Source organism: Mesocricetus auratus, unplaced genomic scaffold (genome assembly GCF_017639785.1).
Source record: "Mesocricetus auratus isolate SY011 unplaced genomic scaffold, BCM_Maur_2.0 Super-Scaffold_100009, whole genome shotgun sequence".
NCBI classification, from domain to species: Eukaryota; Metazoa; Chordata; class Mammalia; order Rodentia; family Cricetidae; genus Mesocricetus; species Mesocricetus auratus.
This window is the reverse complement of record NW_024429193.1, coordinates 4,519,755-4,539,226: the sequence shown is the minus strand read 5'-3', so window position 1 is coordinate 4,539,226 and position 19,472 is coordinate 4,519,755. Positions and strand designations below refer to the sequence as shown.

At 47.1% G+C, this 19,472-nt stretch overlaps 1 protein-coding gene across 1 annotated transcript in view; it reads right to left on the bottom strand.

The window, feature by feature from the left end:
* Nucleotides 1–8,548: 8,548 nt before the first annotated feature.
* The window catches only part of Tnni3k (TNNI3 interacting kinase), a 266,104-nt gene continuing 255,180 nt past the window's right edge, over nucleotides 8,549–19,472 (bottom strand). Inside the window, exons 24-25 of the mRNA XM_040751553.1 lie at nucleotides 12,637–12,716; nucleotides 8,549–9,045 (exon numbers count right to left, since the gene is read on the bottom strand). Coding sequence (XP_040607487.1) covers nucleotides 8,969–9,045; nucleotides 12,637–12,716 — 157 coding nt within the window. The 3' untranslated portion in view covers nucleotides 8,549–8,968. The remainder of the gene's footprint in view (nucleotides 9,046–12,636; nucleotides 12,717–19,472) is intronic.

The following is a 19,472-nucleotide window of genomic DNA, read 5'->3' as shown; positions in this document are numbered from 1 at the left end:
GCAGGAATAATGAAAGCACATTGCACACGTCAACCCCCTGAGAGGTGAGAAGCTCTGTGAAGGGATGCTGAGCTCCAGGGAGAGAACCTTGGGGAAGGTTGGCTTCTCCTGACAAAGTCAAGGAGTCACTCATTTTCATGCAAAAGGGAGAACTTCTGAAGGGCGGGTGAGGAGCTTCTCCCACCCGCAGAGTGACACCGGACAGGCCGCTGGAGAGGAAGGGACACGGTGATGATGTGAGTCTAAATACTAATATTCTAGTGGGATGACAGAACCAGGAGGCACTGGCCAGTCGGATGAGAGACACAGCAACGTCAGAGAGAACATCTTCTTTGTGTGAGAGCAGTGAAAAGACAGTGCTTGTGACCCTCACTCTAGGCTGGTCGGTAACCAGAGCTTGCAAAGAGCAAGTCAGGTCTAATGCTGAATGTAACGTGGCATCGACGTGTGGGAGATCTGGAGAGTGATGGAGCTTCTCGCAGTGCTTAGGTGTTTTTTAAACACGGGAGTTAGAGTATCCTGGTGCTTGTGGACATACAAATTTCCCATGAGTTGATGAGTTGAGGGGCTCTGCCATGCAAATTTTAAGAACTAAGTTTATGAAGACACAGTGTGTGCCGTACAGAGAAGTTTATTACAGATTTGTATATTCCAGATTTGTAGGTAGGGATGAGAGAGAGAGAGAGAGAGAGAGAGAGAGAGAGAGAGAGAGAGAGAGAGAGAGACAGAGACAGAGAGACAGAGAGAGATAGAGACAGAGACAGAGAGAGACAGAGAGAGACAGAGACAGAGAGAAGCAGGAGCCATTTCCAGAGCTGGTGTATAATCAATTGAAAGTCAGAGTGAGGGGAGCATGGTGATGAGGTACAGCCTATCATGGCGAAGGAGGCATGTCTATGAGGGTTCAGCCTATCAGTGTGTCATGGCAATAAGGATACAGCCTATCATAGTAAGGGGACTGTTCAGCCTATCACGGTGAGGGGAGTCATGGAGATGAGGGTTCAGCCTATTACAGTGTGTCATGGAGATGAGGGTTCAGCCTATCACGGCGAGGGAGGCATGGCAACAGTAGCTTTACGTAGCAGGTCACATGGCGTCCAGAGTCAGGAAGCAGAAGGAGATGAATGCTGGATGCTCAACCTTCTTTCCCCTTTTCAGTCAGAACCCCCAGTCATGGGGCACTGTTGCCTACAGTGAGGGCAGGTTTGTTTCTCCTGTGTTCACTGATTCTGGAAATTCCCTCACAGACATGCCCAGAGGTGTGTTTCATGGTTACTCTTCACAGCTCCTAAGAGATGTCCAATACTAATTGTTGAGCATTGTGAGTCTGAATCTAATTGTTTCTAGGTGAAACAATGGTGTTGTGTTATTCTCATGTTCTTTTTGTTAACGGCTTCCATTGCCAGACCTTATAATTCAGGGCTCAGATTACAAATACCTACATCTTGCCAAGGTGCAATCATCTCATTAGCATTCATGAACGATCAATCTCTCCATGATTGCATGATTCTTCTCTCATCAGCTCTACGGCAAGCAGCAGCAATTAGGACAGCTGCCACTGTGACTGGCTGTGTGTGTCCTCATGTTGTTTCCCTTGGTCTTGCCTGTGAGGGAAGAATCAGAGTCCCACCTTCATACGGGGTCTCTGAGGATCAGAGAGGCTAAAAGCCTTAATGGTAAAACAGGTCACACAGCAGCAGTGGCTCATTGTATATCACAGTGTAACTCAAGCTCAAGCTCTCCACGCTGTGCCGGTTTCTATAGCTGAATTCCCGGGATCAAAAGCATCAGCAGACTTTTCAGAGATGCACAGCCCTCTCCTGTTAGACCGAAATGAGCTGGGGACATGGCTTCTGGTTACCTCACATTTCATGCTCAGAAGCTGTCACGGTTTTGTGAAGTTTTACTGCAACAGAACAAAGAGGATTATACGCCAAGGAACTTTTCAGTGGCATTGGTGGGAATCTTAGGCAGACAGGGTGCACCCATGCAGGGAAAGCTACTGTGGGTGCCAATGCTGTTGGACAGCCATGTCCTTAGGCCTTCAGTTGGTTGGAGTCTACTTGTACATCCCTAAAGGTTTGCCAAGTGGTCACAAAGATGCTAGGCGGGTGCAGAGTAGGGCACCAAATTGCCACTGGGGGGGGGTGCCCCAGGGTAACTTGGTCTTGGACTCGCAACATTCCAGTTTCTCAACATCACTGAACATCCAGCCAGTCACCCTGGCAGAAGGTCTAGTGGAAGGTGCAATTCTTTTCAGGATTTTTTTCAGTCACAACTTGATGCCACACCTCTGGGGGTTACCCACAAATTGGGCTCAATAAGCACCCCTGATATTCAGACATAGACTCCAGATTAAGAACTGCATGTGGGCGGTGGTGGCAGCGGCACTTGGGAGGCAGAGGCAGGCGGATCTCTGTGAGTTCGAGGCCAGCCTGGTCTACAGAGTTCTAGGACAGGCTCCAAAGCTACACACAGAAAAAAAACCTGTCTCAAAACACCAAAACCAGACCAAACAAAAACATTCCAAAACAACAACAACTAAATAACCAAACAACAACAAAAATCAAACCAAACAAGTGCCCACATGCTCACATGTGTGCAAGCGCATGCGCACGCACGCGCACGCGCACACACACACACACACAAAATAAGTAAATGAGTGAGTAAATAAACAATGTAATTATAACATTGTGGCCTGCTTGTGAAATGGTATTGAGACCATGGATTGTTGTGCACTGAAAATAAACAAACTTAAAGACAACCAATATTCAAATTGTTATTCCCCTTCCCTGGTTTATTGTTTCAATCTCACTTCTCTGATTCGCTTGCATAAAAGAAGAGATTCAGCTTTGTGAAGTTAATAAGCCTGAAGTCTCCCCTTAAAGATGGCAGAGACATCTTTCTTCTGCACAGGAGCCCACTGCTTAAAAGACTGAAACCTGAGATCGTATTCTTTTCAGCCCTCTAATTACACGTAAAGCTAGACGGGGAATGCTTCTGCACTGTGTCCCCAACAGGCAGGCTCAGCACCTGTGGCAGTGTTTAATGCAAGAAGTCTAATTTAATTAGCACCCTGCCTCTGGGCCAGCCTGCCATGGGGTCTTGGATCTCTGGCTCGGGAAGAAATGTGTAACCCCTGCTCTTTTCATTTCTAGTTAGCCTCATAAAGGGTGGGTGTCTAAGGAGAGAGAGAGGGAACTCTGCTTCTCCATCAAGCTCTGCACAGTGCTAATTGAGCTGACAGTCTTGGACCGCTGTCTGGGACGGCTGCAGCTGACTGCAGCCGAGACCCGGGGAAGGGATTGTAAATGTCAGATGGCTCATGTTTGCCCTCGTGGCTCTTCAATTGATCAGGGCAGCTATCTAGTCTGCACGCTTGAGTAACGCAAGTGGCAGACGAGGAGGGAGAAATAAGGTATTCAAATCCCGGTGGGAAGCACTGCACCAGATCCCTGATCTCCCTCCCAGAGCTAATAAGGAGAGGAAAGGTGAAGTTGCCTGGCTGCCTAAGTGCGGGCGTCGCCTCCTGACTTTGTTCCTGCTCGTCATGCTCAGGGGCTTGCTTCTGTCAGTCATTCCTCTCTTGTCAGGCCTGGAAATCAGCATCGGATATTTCAGATCATTCCAGCTGCGTCTCTTCTGTAACTCTAACAGAGAAAATGATTTTTTCCTGTCTTACTTTGTAAGAACCAGCCACAGCAATCAGGAAGGATGTATTCTTCTTGGTGTCTGAAACTTCTCCTGTGCTCATCCCCCAGTTTTCCCTGGGGGCTTTAGGGAAGGCAACCATGCTAGCTTTGGCCCCAGTTCTGGATTGTGAGCAGGAAGGAGTTAGCTTTGCCTTTCTCTCCATCACAGGGATGGGAGAGAGAGTACAGCACTTGCCGGGTAAGTAAGAGGACCCGAGTTCAGTCCCTAGGACCCACATGTATTTAATTCCACTGTGCCTGTGGGAAGACCGGAGGCTGAGAGAGGAGACTCCCTGGACGTGTTCCGGTCAGCTAGCCCCGTGTGCGCGGTGGACGGCAGCCAGGTGGAACACAGAGTCCTCCGACCTCTGCTCACGGCACGGCATGCGTGCCCGAGTGCGAACATGTGTGAACATTCTCCCACACGTGACCTGACATTGGACTCTGTTCCAGTGTGCTTGAATTCACAGCTTTGCCTTTCTGAACATGAATTTTCAACTTTGGAAGAAAAAGAAGAAATTCTTGTCAGGACTATGCAGAAAACGGACTCGGGTAGCGCATGGGAATCAGGAGGATGCGATTCTGCCGTCTCTCAGGCATGTGTCCAGCGGACTTGTCCTTCCTTTTCACGCACTGTCCTCCCCCACGGGGAGTCCTTTGTTTACTGAGACTGGAAAGGACTATAATCTTTTCTGATATTATGTTGGGTCTCGAGGTACACATTGCTACTCAAGCGGGGAGCAGACACTGGTTCAGTTTGCCTCACAGATGTCCATCGCGCCGACTGTTCTTTGAGATGAACAGGGGCTTTTGGAGACATTGCTAGTTTTGCCGCAAAGAGGAGACAATCTCCTCCTTTCTCATGCTTGCCTCCGGCTCCCCCAGGTCTGTCCAGAGACAACAGTAAGAGATGAAGGTGTCTGCTAGTATGATCCCAGAACTGATCATGTCCTCTGGTTGCTTGAGATCCTTACAGGAACCTGAAGAGTTAATATTAGTATCATTAGGCTAAAGAGGTTTAAAAAAAAAAGAAGAGGACTCACCCATGGTCACAAACCTGCTGCAAAAGATCCAGAAAGACTCACTGTGATAACACACCTGCTGCAAACGATCAGGTGTCTCCATAACTGTTGCTTATTGTTTAAGGTGAAGGAAGACAGAGCCTGCAGGAGAAACTGAGCACAAAATGGAGGGAGGAGAGAGAAAAATAGAAGGGGAGGAGATGAAAGAGGGACAGAGGGAAAGAGAAAATCAAAACGGAGAAACTCTTGACTTTAGATGGATTGTCTGATGTTAGCCCCCCCCCCTTTTTTTTACAGACAACCTCCACTTTTCTGTTTCCTAGGGACACACCAGCTTTGGAAATAATTTAACCCAAATATTCAAGCTGTTGGAATGGCTCTCCGTGTTGCTGCTGTAGTACGGCTCACAATTATAATTAACGGAACATCTTCCCCGTAAGCTCAGTGCTGCCTGCACATGGCGGAATAGCTAATGGGCTAAGCATACAGAGACGTGAACTCAGAAGTCCATTTGTTACAAGCAAGAAAGGGGAAGCAATTAGTGAGACATTTTTCAGCAAGGAGGAAAAAAAAGTACCCGAAAAATCTTGTGTTCCTGAGACATGTCTAAGATGAGTCTCAGGCCCCATTAAGGGTGTGGTAATGAAGAGGGTTTGTGAGCCACAGGGTGACTCTGTGGAAAGGTTTTTTTTTTCCTTCTCAGGAATCAAGATGCATTAGCCTCATTATTTGCAGATACTTGACAAGACAAGAGCAGAGGGAAGCAGGGACATAAGGAGAGGCAGTGAGGGGAAGGAGGAGGCCCGGAGGAGACAAGAAAGGCAGCTGAGTCTTTTCTGTTGCACAGTCCCCTTCAAAGAGAGGGGGAATTCCAGGAGAAGACGATACCCCTTACCTGGGGCATGACCTCGCCAGTGGGACCCAGTGAAGGCGTGCCTGCTCCTACCTCACCTCACACACGCCATCCCAACACTGTCCACAGCACTGATTACACACTTTGCCATTGCACATGCTGTGTTAGAATCAACCTCCGCCATCCACCATATTCTCTTCAGTTTCATCCATGAAAGACTAGACCCTAGACTAGCTTGGGTTGGATCTTGACTTGCTGCCTAGAGTAGCCCCTGCAAGGCAACAGGAAAGGACTCGTGGACACAGTCGCTCACCTGATCTTTTAGCAATAGGCGTGTGATCACAGTGAGTCTTTCTGGATCTTCCTGCATCTTCTTCAGGATTTATGTCTGAGCAGTCATCTTTGCTTCCCTGGCTGTCTTCTTTAAAAGTCTCTTGAGAACACGTTAGGCGGGATTCAGTACCTGTCACTGTGGAATGATCAAGCAGGAGAATGGAAAGGCCCATGACTTAAACGGGAATCAAGACCACTGGACTTCCCAGAGTTTTAGCTTACACCTTCCCATCCGCACTGGGTTATCCGTAAGTCCACCGGGGCTCACAGTCACTAGAGGCTTTGCTACCACAGGTCATGGAAGACAGTCCAAAGGATTTTAGATGTGAGAGTGCTGTCTTTATTTGTATTATTATTGGAATCGCTCTCTAGAAACGTAAATTTCAAACAGAAGAGATCAGAGCCGGCTGAGACATCCATGGGTCACTCTGCACATCTCTGCAAGGAGCTTTGAGTGAGTCCACATTAACTCAGAAGGAGGAGATGCCCCTGAGAGCTGCTCCTCAGGGGGCAGTTTTCAATCTCCAACTTGTTCACTCTGGCTTTAAAACAGGGATGACTATGTCCTCCAGGGCACATTGAGAAATACCTAGGGGCGTATTTTTTTAAGTAGGGTTTTGGTACATTGTCCAAACTACCCTTAACATCATAATCCTCGTATATCTTTACCCAACCCTTGCCTGTGTGCTAGTATTTACAAAAGATGGGTGCTGTTTGGAGACAGTTTTGGATATCATGATTTTAAAAAGGTGTATCAGCTGGGGTTCCTGAGAGAAACACAACCAATGGGAGGAAGGTGACATATAGGTAGATAGATGACAGATGATTGACAGATGGACAGACAGATGATAGTTTTATAAGTAGATATCAAGATGATAGATTATTGATATATGGGTAAGTATAGAATAGATGGTAGACAGCTGAATATATTGACGATATGTTATTGATTGTAACACAATAAATAAATGAACCCAGGGACTGATATTGGGGTTTGAACTTCAAGATGAACATCAGAAAAGCAAAGTAGCTGGCCACTAGCTCTCCTGTATAGCTCAGGCTGAAAGGCTGATCCACACACTAGCTCTTCACCAAGTCTCAAACTGCTGCCTCTCCTCTCTGCGGCTGGAGAATAAATGCCTCCTCATACCGACTACTTGTTCCTGGGTGTGACCTATAATTCTATTTTAGACTGACTCAATCTTGTTCAGATCTGGGTGACCTTGGACTCACAGAGATCCAGTAATCCTGCATCCTAGGATTAAAGGTGTGTACCACCACCTCCTAGCTTCTAGCTGTTAGGACTAAAGGTGTGTATCACCACTGCCTGATCTCTATAGCTTGAGGCTGACTTTGCTTTCCTGAATTCTCAGTCAAGCTTTAATAAATCAAAGATACCATATCACTACAATTGATAAATGATGGATGATATGTATCTTTCGGTATCCAAGGTATACATATATATGTATATTTTGCATGTACATAAATGTGTACATACATCCATGAAATGCATGTGCATATGTATGCCTTATATGGTATCAGCTCACATAATGGCAGAATTTGAAAAGCCCCAAGCTGTGTTGACTTGCTGGTAGGGGATTGCTGGTAATGCAGATCAAAGGCCCGAGAGCTTGAGAGCCCAGGGCGCAGATTCCAGTGTGAGTCTAGGACCCTGGGCACCAGGGCTGAAGGTTCCCTCCCTCACTGTCTGTTCTACTCAGGTCCTAGCACACTGCCTTGTGCTAGCTCACATTTGGGGAAAGCCACCTTGTAGTGTGCTCCAGATGATCTTTCTGGATCACCTCCACAGAGGAGCCTAGGGCTACTGTTTATCTGGGTATCTGCATGTCCTGTGGTTCGGTCAAATTGACTATCCCAGGGGGTGTTCTGGCCTTACAGCAAACTGTATGCATATGACAGTGCCCGGGACCACACCCAACAGAGGATCACACTGTCCAGAAACAGTATGAAGCCGTAAACACCTTGATTTAGAGTATGCCAATTTTTTCTGGCCAATTCCGTTTTCTCTCGCCGTGCCCAAAAGCAGTGACTACTGTTGGAATGTCAGCACTTCCTGAGCCACGTGTCCCAGTCTCTCTTTCTCAGTGGCAGAGCACCCTTCTCCGATGGGGCCATTTCTGTCAACCAGGCTTGAAGCACTAGCATGGAGGGCAGATCTCCTGTTTGTTTTATCCTTAAACCTTCATTTAATCTATTTATTGAGTGTGTGAATGTGTGTCTACACGTGCCATAGCTTGAGTGTGGAGGTCAAGGCACAGCACACAGGGATTGGTTCTCTCTTCTGACGATTGGCTCCTGGGGATCAGGTTTAACAAAATTGCATCTACCTGCTGAGCTGTCTCGCCAGCCCAAGTCTCTCACCACATCTGCGTGAGATGTTTCACTTCACGCCTGTGTGAAATTCTAGCCTGGCATCCACGTGTTGACTTCATAACTGATGCCATTAATGACATCTTACTAGTACCTATCACTAAATGGGTTGTTCAGATAGATCCAAGACAGTTGGCAGGACCCGGGAAGGAAGCTGGACAACCACATGCTTTACGTTTCTGTGCTCTCTGCCAGCCCTTCTGAAAGGAGATACATTCAGGGCAAGCCCTGTTCGAACAAAACACACTTCTGAACCAACGTTCTGGGACACCAAAGAGCCTTTAATCACAGAATGAACACCAGAAGTATCAAGAGATAAGGAAATAAGCAACATTGCTAGAAACCCAACCAGAGATGCTCAGACACGAGCCTGCATAAGGGTCAAAACCAACCCAGACGTCTACGTTGACTTAAACCTCATCCTCCAGGTAACTGAGGCACTTTATATATCAAGCTAAGGACAATTCACCATGTACATTTCAGCATTGATCTTTGGTAATCCGTGCTCTGTGCAATTCAAAGCCCACCCTCTAGAAAGGAGTTGAGTGGAGGCAGAAGAAACAAGGGAATCCGAAGATGCCTCAGAGGGCAGAGCATTGTAGTTGGAAGTGAGGCTGCCGTGGACGGAATCCCTGCTGTCAGTCTGTGAGAGGGCTCTCCTTAGGTGTATGCCGGGCCTGTCAGCTGCTGTCCTCAAAGCTGCCACTGTTCTGGCGGGAGTGAAAGTGCATTGGGCTCATGGGGTCAGACACGTAGCCTGCATCAGGAAAAGAAGTTCGGACGTTACTTGTTGACCTCCTGGCACCTCCCCCTGCTTGCATTCACCAGTTGAAGCCAGTGACACCCGTAGCCGCCAGAGAGTCCTTTGGGACCCTGGGACTGAAGACTGGACCAGAGTCCCCGGTGCCGCCAAGATTTAAAATGGAAACATGGTGCTGGCACCAGATCTGTGACAGCGTCTGCTTTGAACACTGGTCTGTAGTTAGCGTTTGGGTTTACAGGAGAGAAGCCCATGCTTCTGGAAGGACACCTCTCACGATAGTGGAGAGCGCAGGGTTATGTTTTTTTTTTTGTGCCAGGCAAGCGTGTTTTAAGTAACAGTTCTGTGGTTGCTGTTGTGGGGATATTTGTCAGCTTAAGCCTTTCTAAGGATCAGCAGTCTCATCTGTAAATGGGAGAATGGTTAGTTCCTATTGCATGGCTGCTGTCTATGTCTGACGACTGGTGGTCATCACCAGGGTATGACACAAAGGATGGCCTGAAAGGGAAGGATGATGGGGAAAGAAGAGGAGCCTGGAAACAATGCTTGCTTGTCTCCCTAGATGTTCACATTTTAAGTGCTCATCAAATGGTCGGGTCTGAAGACCAGAGGCATTCGATGCCCTTTGGAGCAGCAGCCCTGGGCATCTCCAAGAATGGATCCACTGGCTCTAGAGTGGATCCACTTTCTCTAGAGCACAGCACTGGATACACTGGTTATGGAGCACAGCACTGGATACACTGCCTCTAGGGCACAGCCCTGGATACACTGTCTCTAGAGCACAGCAATGGATCCACTGTCTCTAGAGTACAGCACTGGATCCACTGGCTCTGGAGCACAGCACTGGATATACTGTCTCTAGAGTACAGCACTGGATACACTGGCTCTAAAATACAGCACTGGATACACTGGCTCTTGAGCACAGCACTGGATACACTGCTTCTAGGGCACAGCACTGGATACACTGTTTCTAGGGCACACCACTGGATCCACTGTCTCTAGAGTACAGCACTGGATACACTGGCTCTTGAGCACAGCACTGGATACACTGCTTCTAGGGCACAGCACTGGATACACTGCTTCTAGGGCACAGCACTGGATACACTGTTTCTAGGGCACACCACTGGATACACTGGCTCTAGAGTCACTGGATCCACTGGCTTTAGGATACAGCACTGGACAAAAGAGCTTACTGGGTCAATGCAGGTGGCTGCTTCCTTTCCACACTGGCACAGGACCATCCACTACTTCTGCAAAAATGGGTGGTTTACCAATAACTGCTAATGGTTTTCCCCTGTCAAAACCCAGTTATCAGGGACAACACATCACTTTTAAGCCATGTAGCCATATGCAGGAGTTTGGGCACATTTGCTTTCAAAGGAAAGGTCTCTGTCAAAAATCTTTAAGAAGGCATGCCCTAACAAACTCTTCTGTGGGAAAATGCCGCTGACATTGGCACTTCTAAGCATCAGGATTGACCCAGGTCAGAGCTGAGGGCCAATGTGTGTGCATGTGTTGTGTGCGTCCATGCATGTGTGCCTGTGTGTGTGTCCATGCCTGTGTGCATGTGTGTGTGTGCATGTGAGCATGTGTGAGAGCACATGTGTGTTGGGAGGGGAGGTATGTTAGATGAGAGAAAGCCAACTCACATCACCAAATCTTAACTGTTGGCCAGTAAAGCAGAATCATCATCCCAGCTTGAAAACATTGCTTTTGTCCAGCTGAAATGCAGCTTCTTTCTGGGCACAGAGAGAGCGTTATTCAACTGTCAGTGCGCTGCGACTTTCTCATCTTCTAGCGTTCCACACGCGATTGCGCCACCAGCTTTGGCTAGGGCAGCACCTCTCACCCCGCTGACCCCAGTGAAAACATGACAGAAAATGTGGGTCCCACAGGGTGGGCGGGCTATGCTTCAGGAGTGAGTGACAAATTCAGCAGCCCCCGGGGCTGCTGATGTCCTGTGGCCGTGCAACAACCAGAATTTGACAGCAGAGTGCAGGAAGAGACAGAACCACAGCTCTGTGTCTTGTTACCTAAGGGCGAAAGTCTAACATTAAGGCTGAACATCTGTACACTCAGTTTTACCTCCATATTCTACCTCTGCCTACTGGTGTTTAAAAAAATAGCTGGACCCACTCATTCTGGCTTAGGGAGCCAGCATGGAAGAGGGGTTGAAGAGTATAAGAAGAGGACTGCCCTGAGTGTTGCTGAGAAGTCTTAAGAGAAGACACTGGCATCTCTTGAAAGATGCGATGCTGTGACACCTGGAGACATTTGCCCTCTGAGGGATCCAACGCTGGACTTGCCAGGTACTCCAACAGCTGCTGACAGGAGCCCACCTACATGCTAGCACACACAAGAAGAGCACCCTTGCCTCTAAGGTTCTGAGGACAGCCAGAGCTCGCTGCATTGCACCTAAGCAGAGAAATTTCCCTCTGTTTCTTCCAGGCTTCCTAGTGCCTTGGATAGCAGTTCTCTGAAGTGCCTAGATCCTGTAAGGTAGGGTCTCAGGCCACTAGTGTCAGCCTGTTCGTTCATCCTGAAACACAGGTCTAGCGTCAAATCTGTCGTGTTTAACCAATGTGGTCAGTCCTTCATGCAACCAAAGGAAGTGGTCATGAAGAAATAGGTCATTGAACTAACATTTATACTAGTATAGAGCCTCTCAGACTTAATGCTGGAAGAGATACCATGACCCTTGTCCCAGCTGACAGCAGTTAAAGTCGGATGATATGATATTTCTAGTAGGAAACAATATAGCATACTTATCTATAGGAATTATCAACCTATCCAAACACCCCAATGTAGCTTATGGGAAAGGCTTCTGTATTTCCCTTGGCTTCCAGAGGCCAGCGTCTAACTTTATTAGTTATTCCAAAGAACTGTATTAATTCATCATGGAGCAGTCCTGTGAGGTAGACCCAGGCAGCTCTCCTGTGTTGCTGAGCCAGCTGTTTGAGGGAATGGGTGGATTGCTTTGAACCCTGGGTTGCTAAGCTCCTACGGAAGAACTCTCCCAGGGAATGCAACCGTGGGAACTAATTCCTGCACACAGTGATGTGGGCTCAGAGGGAGTGGGTCCAGGGCAATGATGGCAAAGGGTTTATAATGCCAGGGGAGCCAAAGATTATTTACACAAAACCTTGCATCTTCTTAAGTCTTCATTACACACAAATTCACACACGCCTACAATCTCTGGAACCTGTGTACACTCCAATACAGACATATGTTCATATATATTCTTGGCACTCTGACTCATACATACTCATACCCTTGAACTCACGTAACCCAATGTGTTCACACTGAAACTCTCACGCACACTCACCCAGACATGCACACTCACGCTCACACACACACACTCTCTTGTACACTTATACTCATGCAGAATCTGGTACACTTTATTAAGTTTGAAGATAAACGAAGCGTTATAAAGGCTTCAGTTTCAGAATCTTCAGAATATATATATATATATTTTGATTGCCTATCATTTCTGGTAATTGCAAAATACAAAAAAGAAAATTTCCCCTGCTACCAAAACGAGTGACAGCCCCCTCTTTAGGAGCGATTTCCTTGATGTCTGTTACTTACCGTATTTGTCAGTGGCTGAGTACTGGGTACTTCTGCCCATTTCCTCCAAAGACAGGCCTGGATTGGAGTGTGTCCCGACACTGGAAGATGAATGAGACACTTCTTTACATGGGGGGAGCTAGGCTGATAAAATATCATATAAAACAGAATTCAGATGCTCAGCAGAGATCCAAAGAAACGTCAATGAGCTGTCTACGCAACCTGAGTTTATTTGTATATTGTTTCTGTTGAGCTCAGAACTGTCTGAGTAAGCTAGATCTAGTCTGGCCCCTTCCCCATAAGTTATGGTTGGCTACACCCTCTCTCTGAGCCTCAGTTTACCCATCTTCACAACAAGAGGAGACATCAGTCTTTCTGTCATCTTGTTTTAGTGGGTGGATATAACCAAAAGGAGTACCAAGTCTAGATGCAGCCAAGACGGCGATCTTTACTTTAAAGAAGCTAATGACAGTGATGCCTCAGGGGACGTACACAAATGCAGCACACGCTCAGCACAGTAGGTCTACACAAATGCAGCACACGCTCAGCACAGTAGGTCTACACAAATGCAGCACACGCTCAGCACAGTAGGTCTACACAAGTGCAGTACACCCTCAGCACAGTAGGTCTACACAAATGCAGCACATGCTCAGTACAGTAGGTCTACTCAAATGCAGCACACGCTCAGCACAGTAGGTCTACACAAATACAGCACACGCTCAGCACAGTGGGTCTACACAAGTGCAGCACACGCTCAGCAGTGTTGTGTGATGATAACCCCACAGGGCTGTGCTAGTGCTCCTGTCTGTGGGGCGCTTACATGCAGCCTTCTACTCCAGTCTGCATCCTCTCGGCTCACAGGGAAACAGCATCCCCCGGGATGGACCTTCCCAGCTGGGTGTGGCTCATCTAACACCGCATCCCGGAAGCCTGCACACACACTTGCCTGGTCCTCAGGAATGCAAGGTCCACAGTGTTCCCTGATCCTGCTCTCTCCCCCAGTTCCTCCTTCAGCCTCTTTAAGATGTGGCTTTCTTCCCAGTCCTGATCTCTCTTACTGACCACATCTGCTGGGCACTGCACACACTGCATATCTGCCGTCTTCCCTGCGTTCATTTGATCCTCACTGTTCCCAGAGCAGTTGCCCTCGGAGCCCAGAACCGGGCCTTCCCTGAGTCCACACCAGAACCACCACGCCCTCCCCAGGCCCACAGCAGAGCTCTTCATGCCATGAGCTCCCCAGTCCCTTCCCTGGCTTTGGTCACCCGCCATCAATGTCAGCCAGTGCCATCCGCCAAAATCCCTGGTGTGTACCCTGCAGTCCCCACCGTCTCTCCTTGCAGTTGAGGCTCCTTTGCCATCCACCAAAATCCCTGGTGTGTCCTCTGCAGTCCCCATGGTCTCTCCTTGCAGTCGAGGCTCCTTTGCAAACACCACCAGGCCCGCCCACCACCACTCTTCTTTTAGGGAAACCTTTTTTCTCCTTAGGACTTCTGCAGTCCTCCTCCTAATTGGTCTCTCCGCTTTCACCCCTTTCCCCGAGTGATGCGTTCTTCCCATACTTTCCATAGAGCTCTTTTCAAGATGCAAAGCAGGTTAAGACATCTGCCTGCTTAAACCTCCCAGCGAATTCCGGGTTCACTTGGGACACGATGCAAATGCCCTACTGTCTTCACCTGAGCCTGCCCTGCCTCCTCTCCAATGCATTTCCTACTCTTTACTGCATGTGCTTCCCCTTCCCCTCAAGCCCGACTGTTTTTTTTTTTAACCACCTTGGGGCCTTCCCATAGCTAACTCACTTTTAAACTCCTCCTTGAGAGTCCTGATGCTGAGAGTTTGCCTCGCCTCCACCTATGCAAAGTAGGGGAAATAACAAGACTCGTGTAGGGGAACTTTGGTGCGGGTATCATTTCAAGTCTTTCGGTTCCGGGGTTTAGGGAACACTCAGTAAAAATCGCTTGAATTTAGTGTCTGTCCAGGTCAGCCAATTCTGTGAAGACCTCTTGGGATGCCTGCCTCCTCTTCCGTACCCTTCAGTAACCCACGCTGTAGTCTATAGTCCCGGTGCTGCTGTGAGTCTGCCCTGGTGTAGAATTGCCTGTATTATTAGTGTGCCGTTGAACTCAGTTACACAGAGGAGATCCAGTTCCGTGTGGTTGGACTCTCACTGGGATTCTTCAGTAGTTTACAGTCAAAATGGAAGTGTGTTAAATAAAAGCAAGTGCTTTGAAACTGTTCTGTTAGAGGAGTCGGAGTTTTGTTTATTGCCTGCTCACACTTAAGTGAATAACTACATCTGTAGCCTCACCTCCTTAGAGGGAGGGAATAATTAAAGGAAAAGATGACAGTCTCAAAGCATGACGCAGCTTCATCTCAATCAACTTTAAGTAGTAAACTCTGATCAGTAGACTGTTGACTCATTTTCAAAGTTCGATTTCTGTGTCTGTAGCCTCCTTAGGACTCTAGCTGCCTTTAAGCAATGCATTCTCTGCAGTAGTCTGGGCAACAAGATGGTAATAGGGAATGAATACTTGATCACCAAAGTGGCTATCTGGTTTCCCTTGAATAAAAGCCTATCTCCAGGGTGCCCTGGGTGTTCAGCGGCACGTGCAGCTCATGCCTGGGAACCTAACCTTCCCCAGGAGCTGCCATACACACTGGCCTTGGCCTCCATTCTAGGGTGTCAGACAGATGGATGCCAAGCACACCCAGGCCACACAAAAGAAGAAACTTGACCCCAGTTGGTGGAGCTAGTTGTTCACACCCATGCACGTTACAGCTTCCGCAAGGGTTTCACAGATGCTCGTAGGGTAAGGCCGTAAGAAACCAAGGCCCTTCCGGTGATGCAGCACCCACAAAGCAAACGCCTGCGACTCCGAGCCCATGGCAGGTAAGGCGAGCGCCGGCTTCTGAGTGTTCTTCTGTCTGTTTCTGTTTCTCTCCGTTTCTTTTGTGTTTTGAGGCAGGATCTCAGGTAGCCTCTGTCTGGCAATGTAGACCAGGGTGACTTTGAATCTGGATCCTTCCGTCTCCGTTTTGCAAGTGTCTGAGTGACAGGCATTAATTGCCACACGCAGCTCATAGTGTTTCAGTCAGTATGAAAACCAGGCAGCCTTCTTATGCTGAAAGGGTATCATCTATATAGGTATACCTGTAGCTGTATGACTAGGAAATCCTGTGTCTATTTTGTGAGCACAATGTAATTTTTTTTCTCTTACAAAAAGAGAACAAGATAGTTTTAAAACTTTTTTTTTGTAACATGATATAATGTATCTGAGGACTGAACAGTCTTTTCCTCTTTGGACTAAACAATTCACATGAATTCTGTAGCCTGCACGTGCAGAGCTGTTGCTGTTGGCTGAAGTAAATGTGACAACCATGCCAACAACAAGTACACTGTGCAAAAATTGCTACCCACTGATAAATAAATCGAGCTGTGTGTAAGGCCAGGGAGCTGTGGGTAGCAGATGAGTATCTGAAGATGGAGCCCATCCCAGGGAGGGCTCCACTCCTTCAGGCGCGAGCACTGCAGAGTCTACAGCCCCATCACGTGGGCTAATGGACATTATCACAGTCACCGCTCCAGACAGGTAGGGCTGGTTTTGAAACTGTTCTTTTGAGATTTCTTAGACTACTAGAGGCCGCTGACGTTTGAATAAGAACAGGGAAGGGCATAGATCTCTTTTACGGTTTGATGAAAAGGAAGGAGGAGACCCTCATCTAGAAGACACATGTGGCTTCCAGAAGAGTGTCGGGCAGGTCCTTCTCACGACCACTTGGCCGGTAGGAAAGGGAGACTTGTGTCACAGGACAAGTGGTTAGAGGGAATCGTTGGTGAGGTGACTCCAGGTCTGCCTCAGCCCCTATGGGCGACTGTCCCTGCAAGGTTCAGCTGAGCCTTAGGCATTGGGAACAATGAAGTCTGAAAACGAACTGAGCCATAATTACTTCTGACTGTGTGACACCCAAAGGAAAAAAAGGCCACCAAAAGTAACCCTTCTTTTTTAGTACCTTCTTCCTTGGTTGAAAGCTGTAGCTTTGGGACTATGGTTTGGTGCATTGCAGTAAATGTATACTGTTATCCTTGGTGAGGCTGCTATAATGAAATTGAAACAATGGAATAAAAGACACAGAACACACAAGTTCAACCACAGTGACATAATAATAGCAATGGCAAATGCCTATACTTATCAAGGGCTCTGTGGATGGCAAACACTCTTCGCTGCTTGGCTTGTAACATTTCTTTTTTTGCACAAGCCCCCAAGGCACCTGGAAAAGCACAGCCTTGTCTTCACACTAGAAAAGTCAGCTCACATGTTCAGATGCCTGGCACCAGGGCAAGATGCTGATCCAGGGCTTGAGCCAAGGGCTGTCAGAGCATCAAACCAGACTCTCCCTAGCAAGTAGTCTACTTAAGTACAGTGTATACCAAACTATTCTATCGCCTGGGAACTCACTAGGATAGTCGTGAGGAACTACAGGTATTTGTATCTCTGGAAAATGAAAGTGAGCAAGAAACTCCTCATTATAAACCCCCTTCGTCTTCACAGAAAAAGTAGAACCATCTTCCTTATGTCTTGTTCTGCTTGCTTTCTGAACGCTGTCCTTTCCTCTGAGTACACATGCCCTTGTTTCCTTGCAGGGATGTTAAAACGTGAGGTACATACATGCCTGCATGCATGCGTGCACACACACACATTCACCTACACACACATGCAAACACACACTCACCCACACACACATACATGTAGACATGTGAACACACTCACACACATAACTGTATACACATGCAAATAAAGATGCACATGCATATGCACATTCACCTACACTCATGCATACATGGCATGCACACACACATTCACCTACACACATGCACACATGTATGCACACACATGTACACTCACATACATAAATATACACTCACAAATATACATGCACACATTCACCTACACTCACACACACATGCACACACATGTACACATGCATGCACATTCACACACATAACTGTATACACACACAAATAAAGATGCACACACACATTCACCTACACATACATGTACACATGTTTGCACACACATGCACACTCGCATGCATAACTATATATACACACACAAATGTACATGAACACACATTCACCTACACTCACACACACACACACACTGCTCTTTTAAAATTCAACATTTATCTCCTTGTCTTGGGTAATATTCTAGCTATACGCATAGATTCATGTTCCTGTAAACATCCCTGACTACACTGAACAACAATGGGAAAAATCGTTAGGTGACTGGTGTGATTAAACACTCCAGGCAAAATAGTCTTCTATTCTAATTGGTCCAATTAGGTTTTATGTAGCTAACAATGCCCTCGGGCTACCTGCATCCTGGAAAAATTAGCCATTTGGACTTCAAATAAGACAATGCCATCCAGAGCCTCACAGAGTTGCAAATGGATTTGTGTGTGTGTGTGGTTTATTGGATCTTTTTACCATCTGTCAAAACTGTGTTCCTATGTGAGGGTATTAGTACAATCTTCCTGGCCAGGGGCACCTTGAGTGCTTCTCCAAGGGGGAGTATTTCCAAGTTAGGAGTCATGTCTTTTGCTCAAAAGGAAACCCATACAGATAACTTCTATCAGAACTTTGGGTGGTTGACACCAATCTGAAAAACTGATTGAAAGAAAAGGCAGAGAAACAGCAGCTGAAATGCTAATAAAGGTGTTTACACCACGAATCTGTGCTGTCATGGAAAGGGCTATGAGTGGGTTGGCTGAACCTTTTGGCATTTAGCTGGAAACAAATAGTTCTATTTAAAGTGGAGCTGCCATAAGGGATAAGTGGTGTCTTTTCATTCAGCACACATTCCCTCCTGGGCAAAGGATAAGACAGCTTTTCTACCAGAACTGCAAACACCTCGGCCTACCTTTGAAAGATTCTAACCATGCTTTTATTAGTTAATTTATCCTTTTAGTTCAACACTGTCTATTTATTCAAGACTTTATCCTGGTTGCTCTCAAAGCATTGTTTTGTGTTTGTCAATATTTCGTGTTTAAGAATGTCCTAAGTTAAGATGAATTTATTGCTGCCATTGCATAGAATGGGCAATGGCCTAAGTGTTTATGGAACCAATGATCAGTGCAAAATCTCTCTTGAAGGAAAAGCAAACCCATCAGGTTTCTTTCAGTGGCAAATATCCCCTATCCAGAAATGCTTGGCGACCAATCCCGTCAGGGCTTCCCTTGAGCCATTAGGCAAATATCCAAGGTCCCACTTAGCCCCTGAATTTTAAAAGAAAAAATAATCAGCCCAGGAAATATGAATAGGTGTCAGGATGGCAAGTGGTCTAAGGTGCCAGACTCAAGGCATGAGCCAAGAAATATGAATAAGGGAAGTGGTTAGAGTATGTGCTGAATCCTTGACAGTGTCCTCAACAGTGACCACCTGTTAAGAGAAGCTTTTTCTTTGAGAGAAGCTTTCCCGCCAGCCTGGTTCTAGAGCCGCTTCAGTCCCAAATAAACACACAGGAGGCTGTATTAATTATGAAGCTGTTGGCCTTGCTTGTTTCTTACTGGCTAGCTCTGACTTAAGTAATTACCCCATAATTGTTAATCTAAGTATTTCTCTTACTGGAGAATAGTTCCGGGCTTCCTACCCCATGGCGTTACATGTCATCTCTTGTGTTTCTCCTTCCCAGAGTCCTCCTGGACTCCTAGTCCCACCTATCTTGATTCCCTATAGGCCAGACAGTGCTTTATTGACATATACACAGGATTTCCCCAACAACCAACCCCCCACACAACACCACCTTCAGTTCACCTCAACATTTCATCAGGTATGAGGGAGTTAGTGGTACCAACTACAG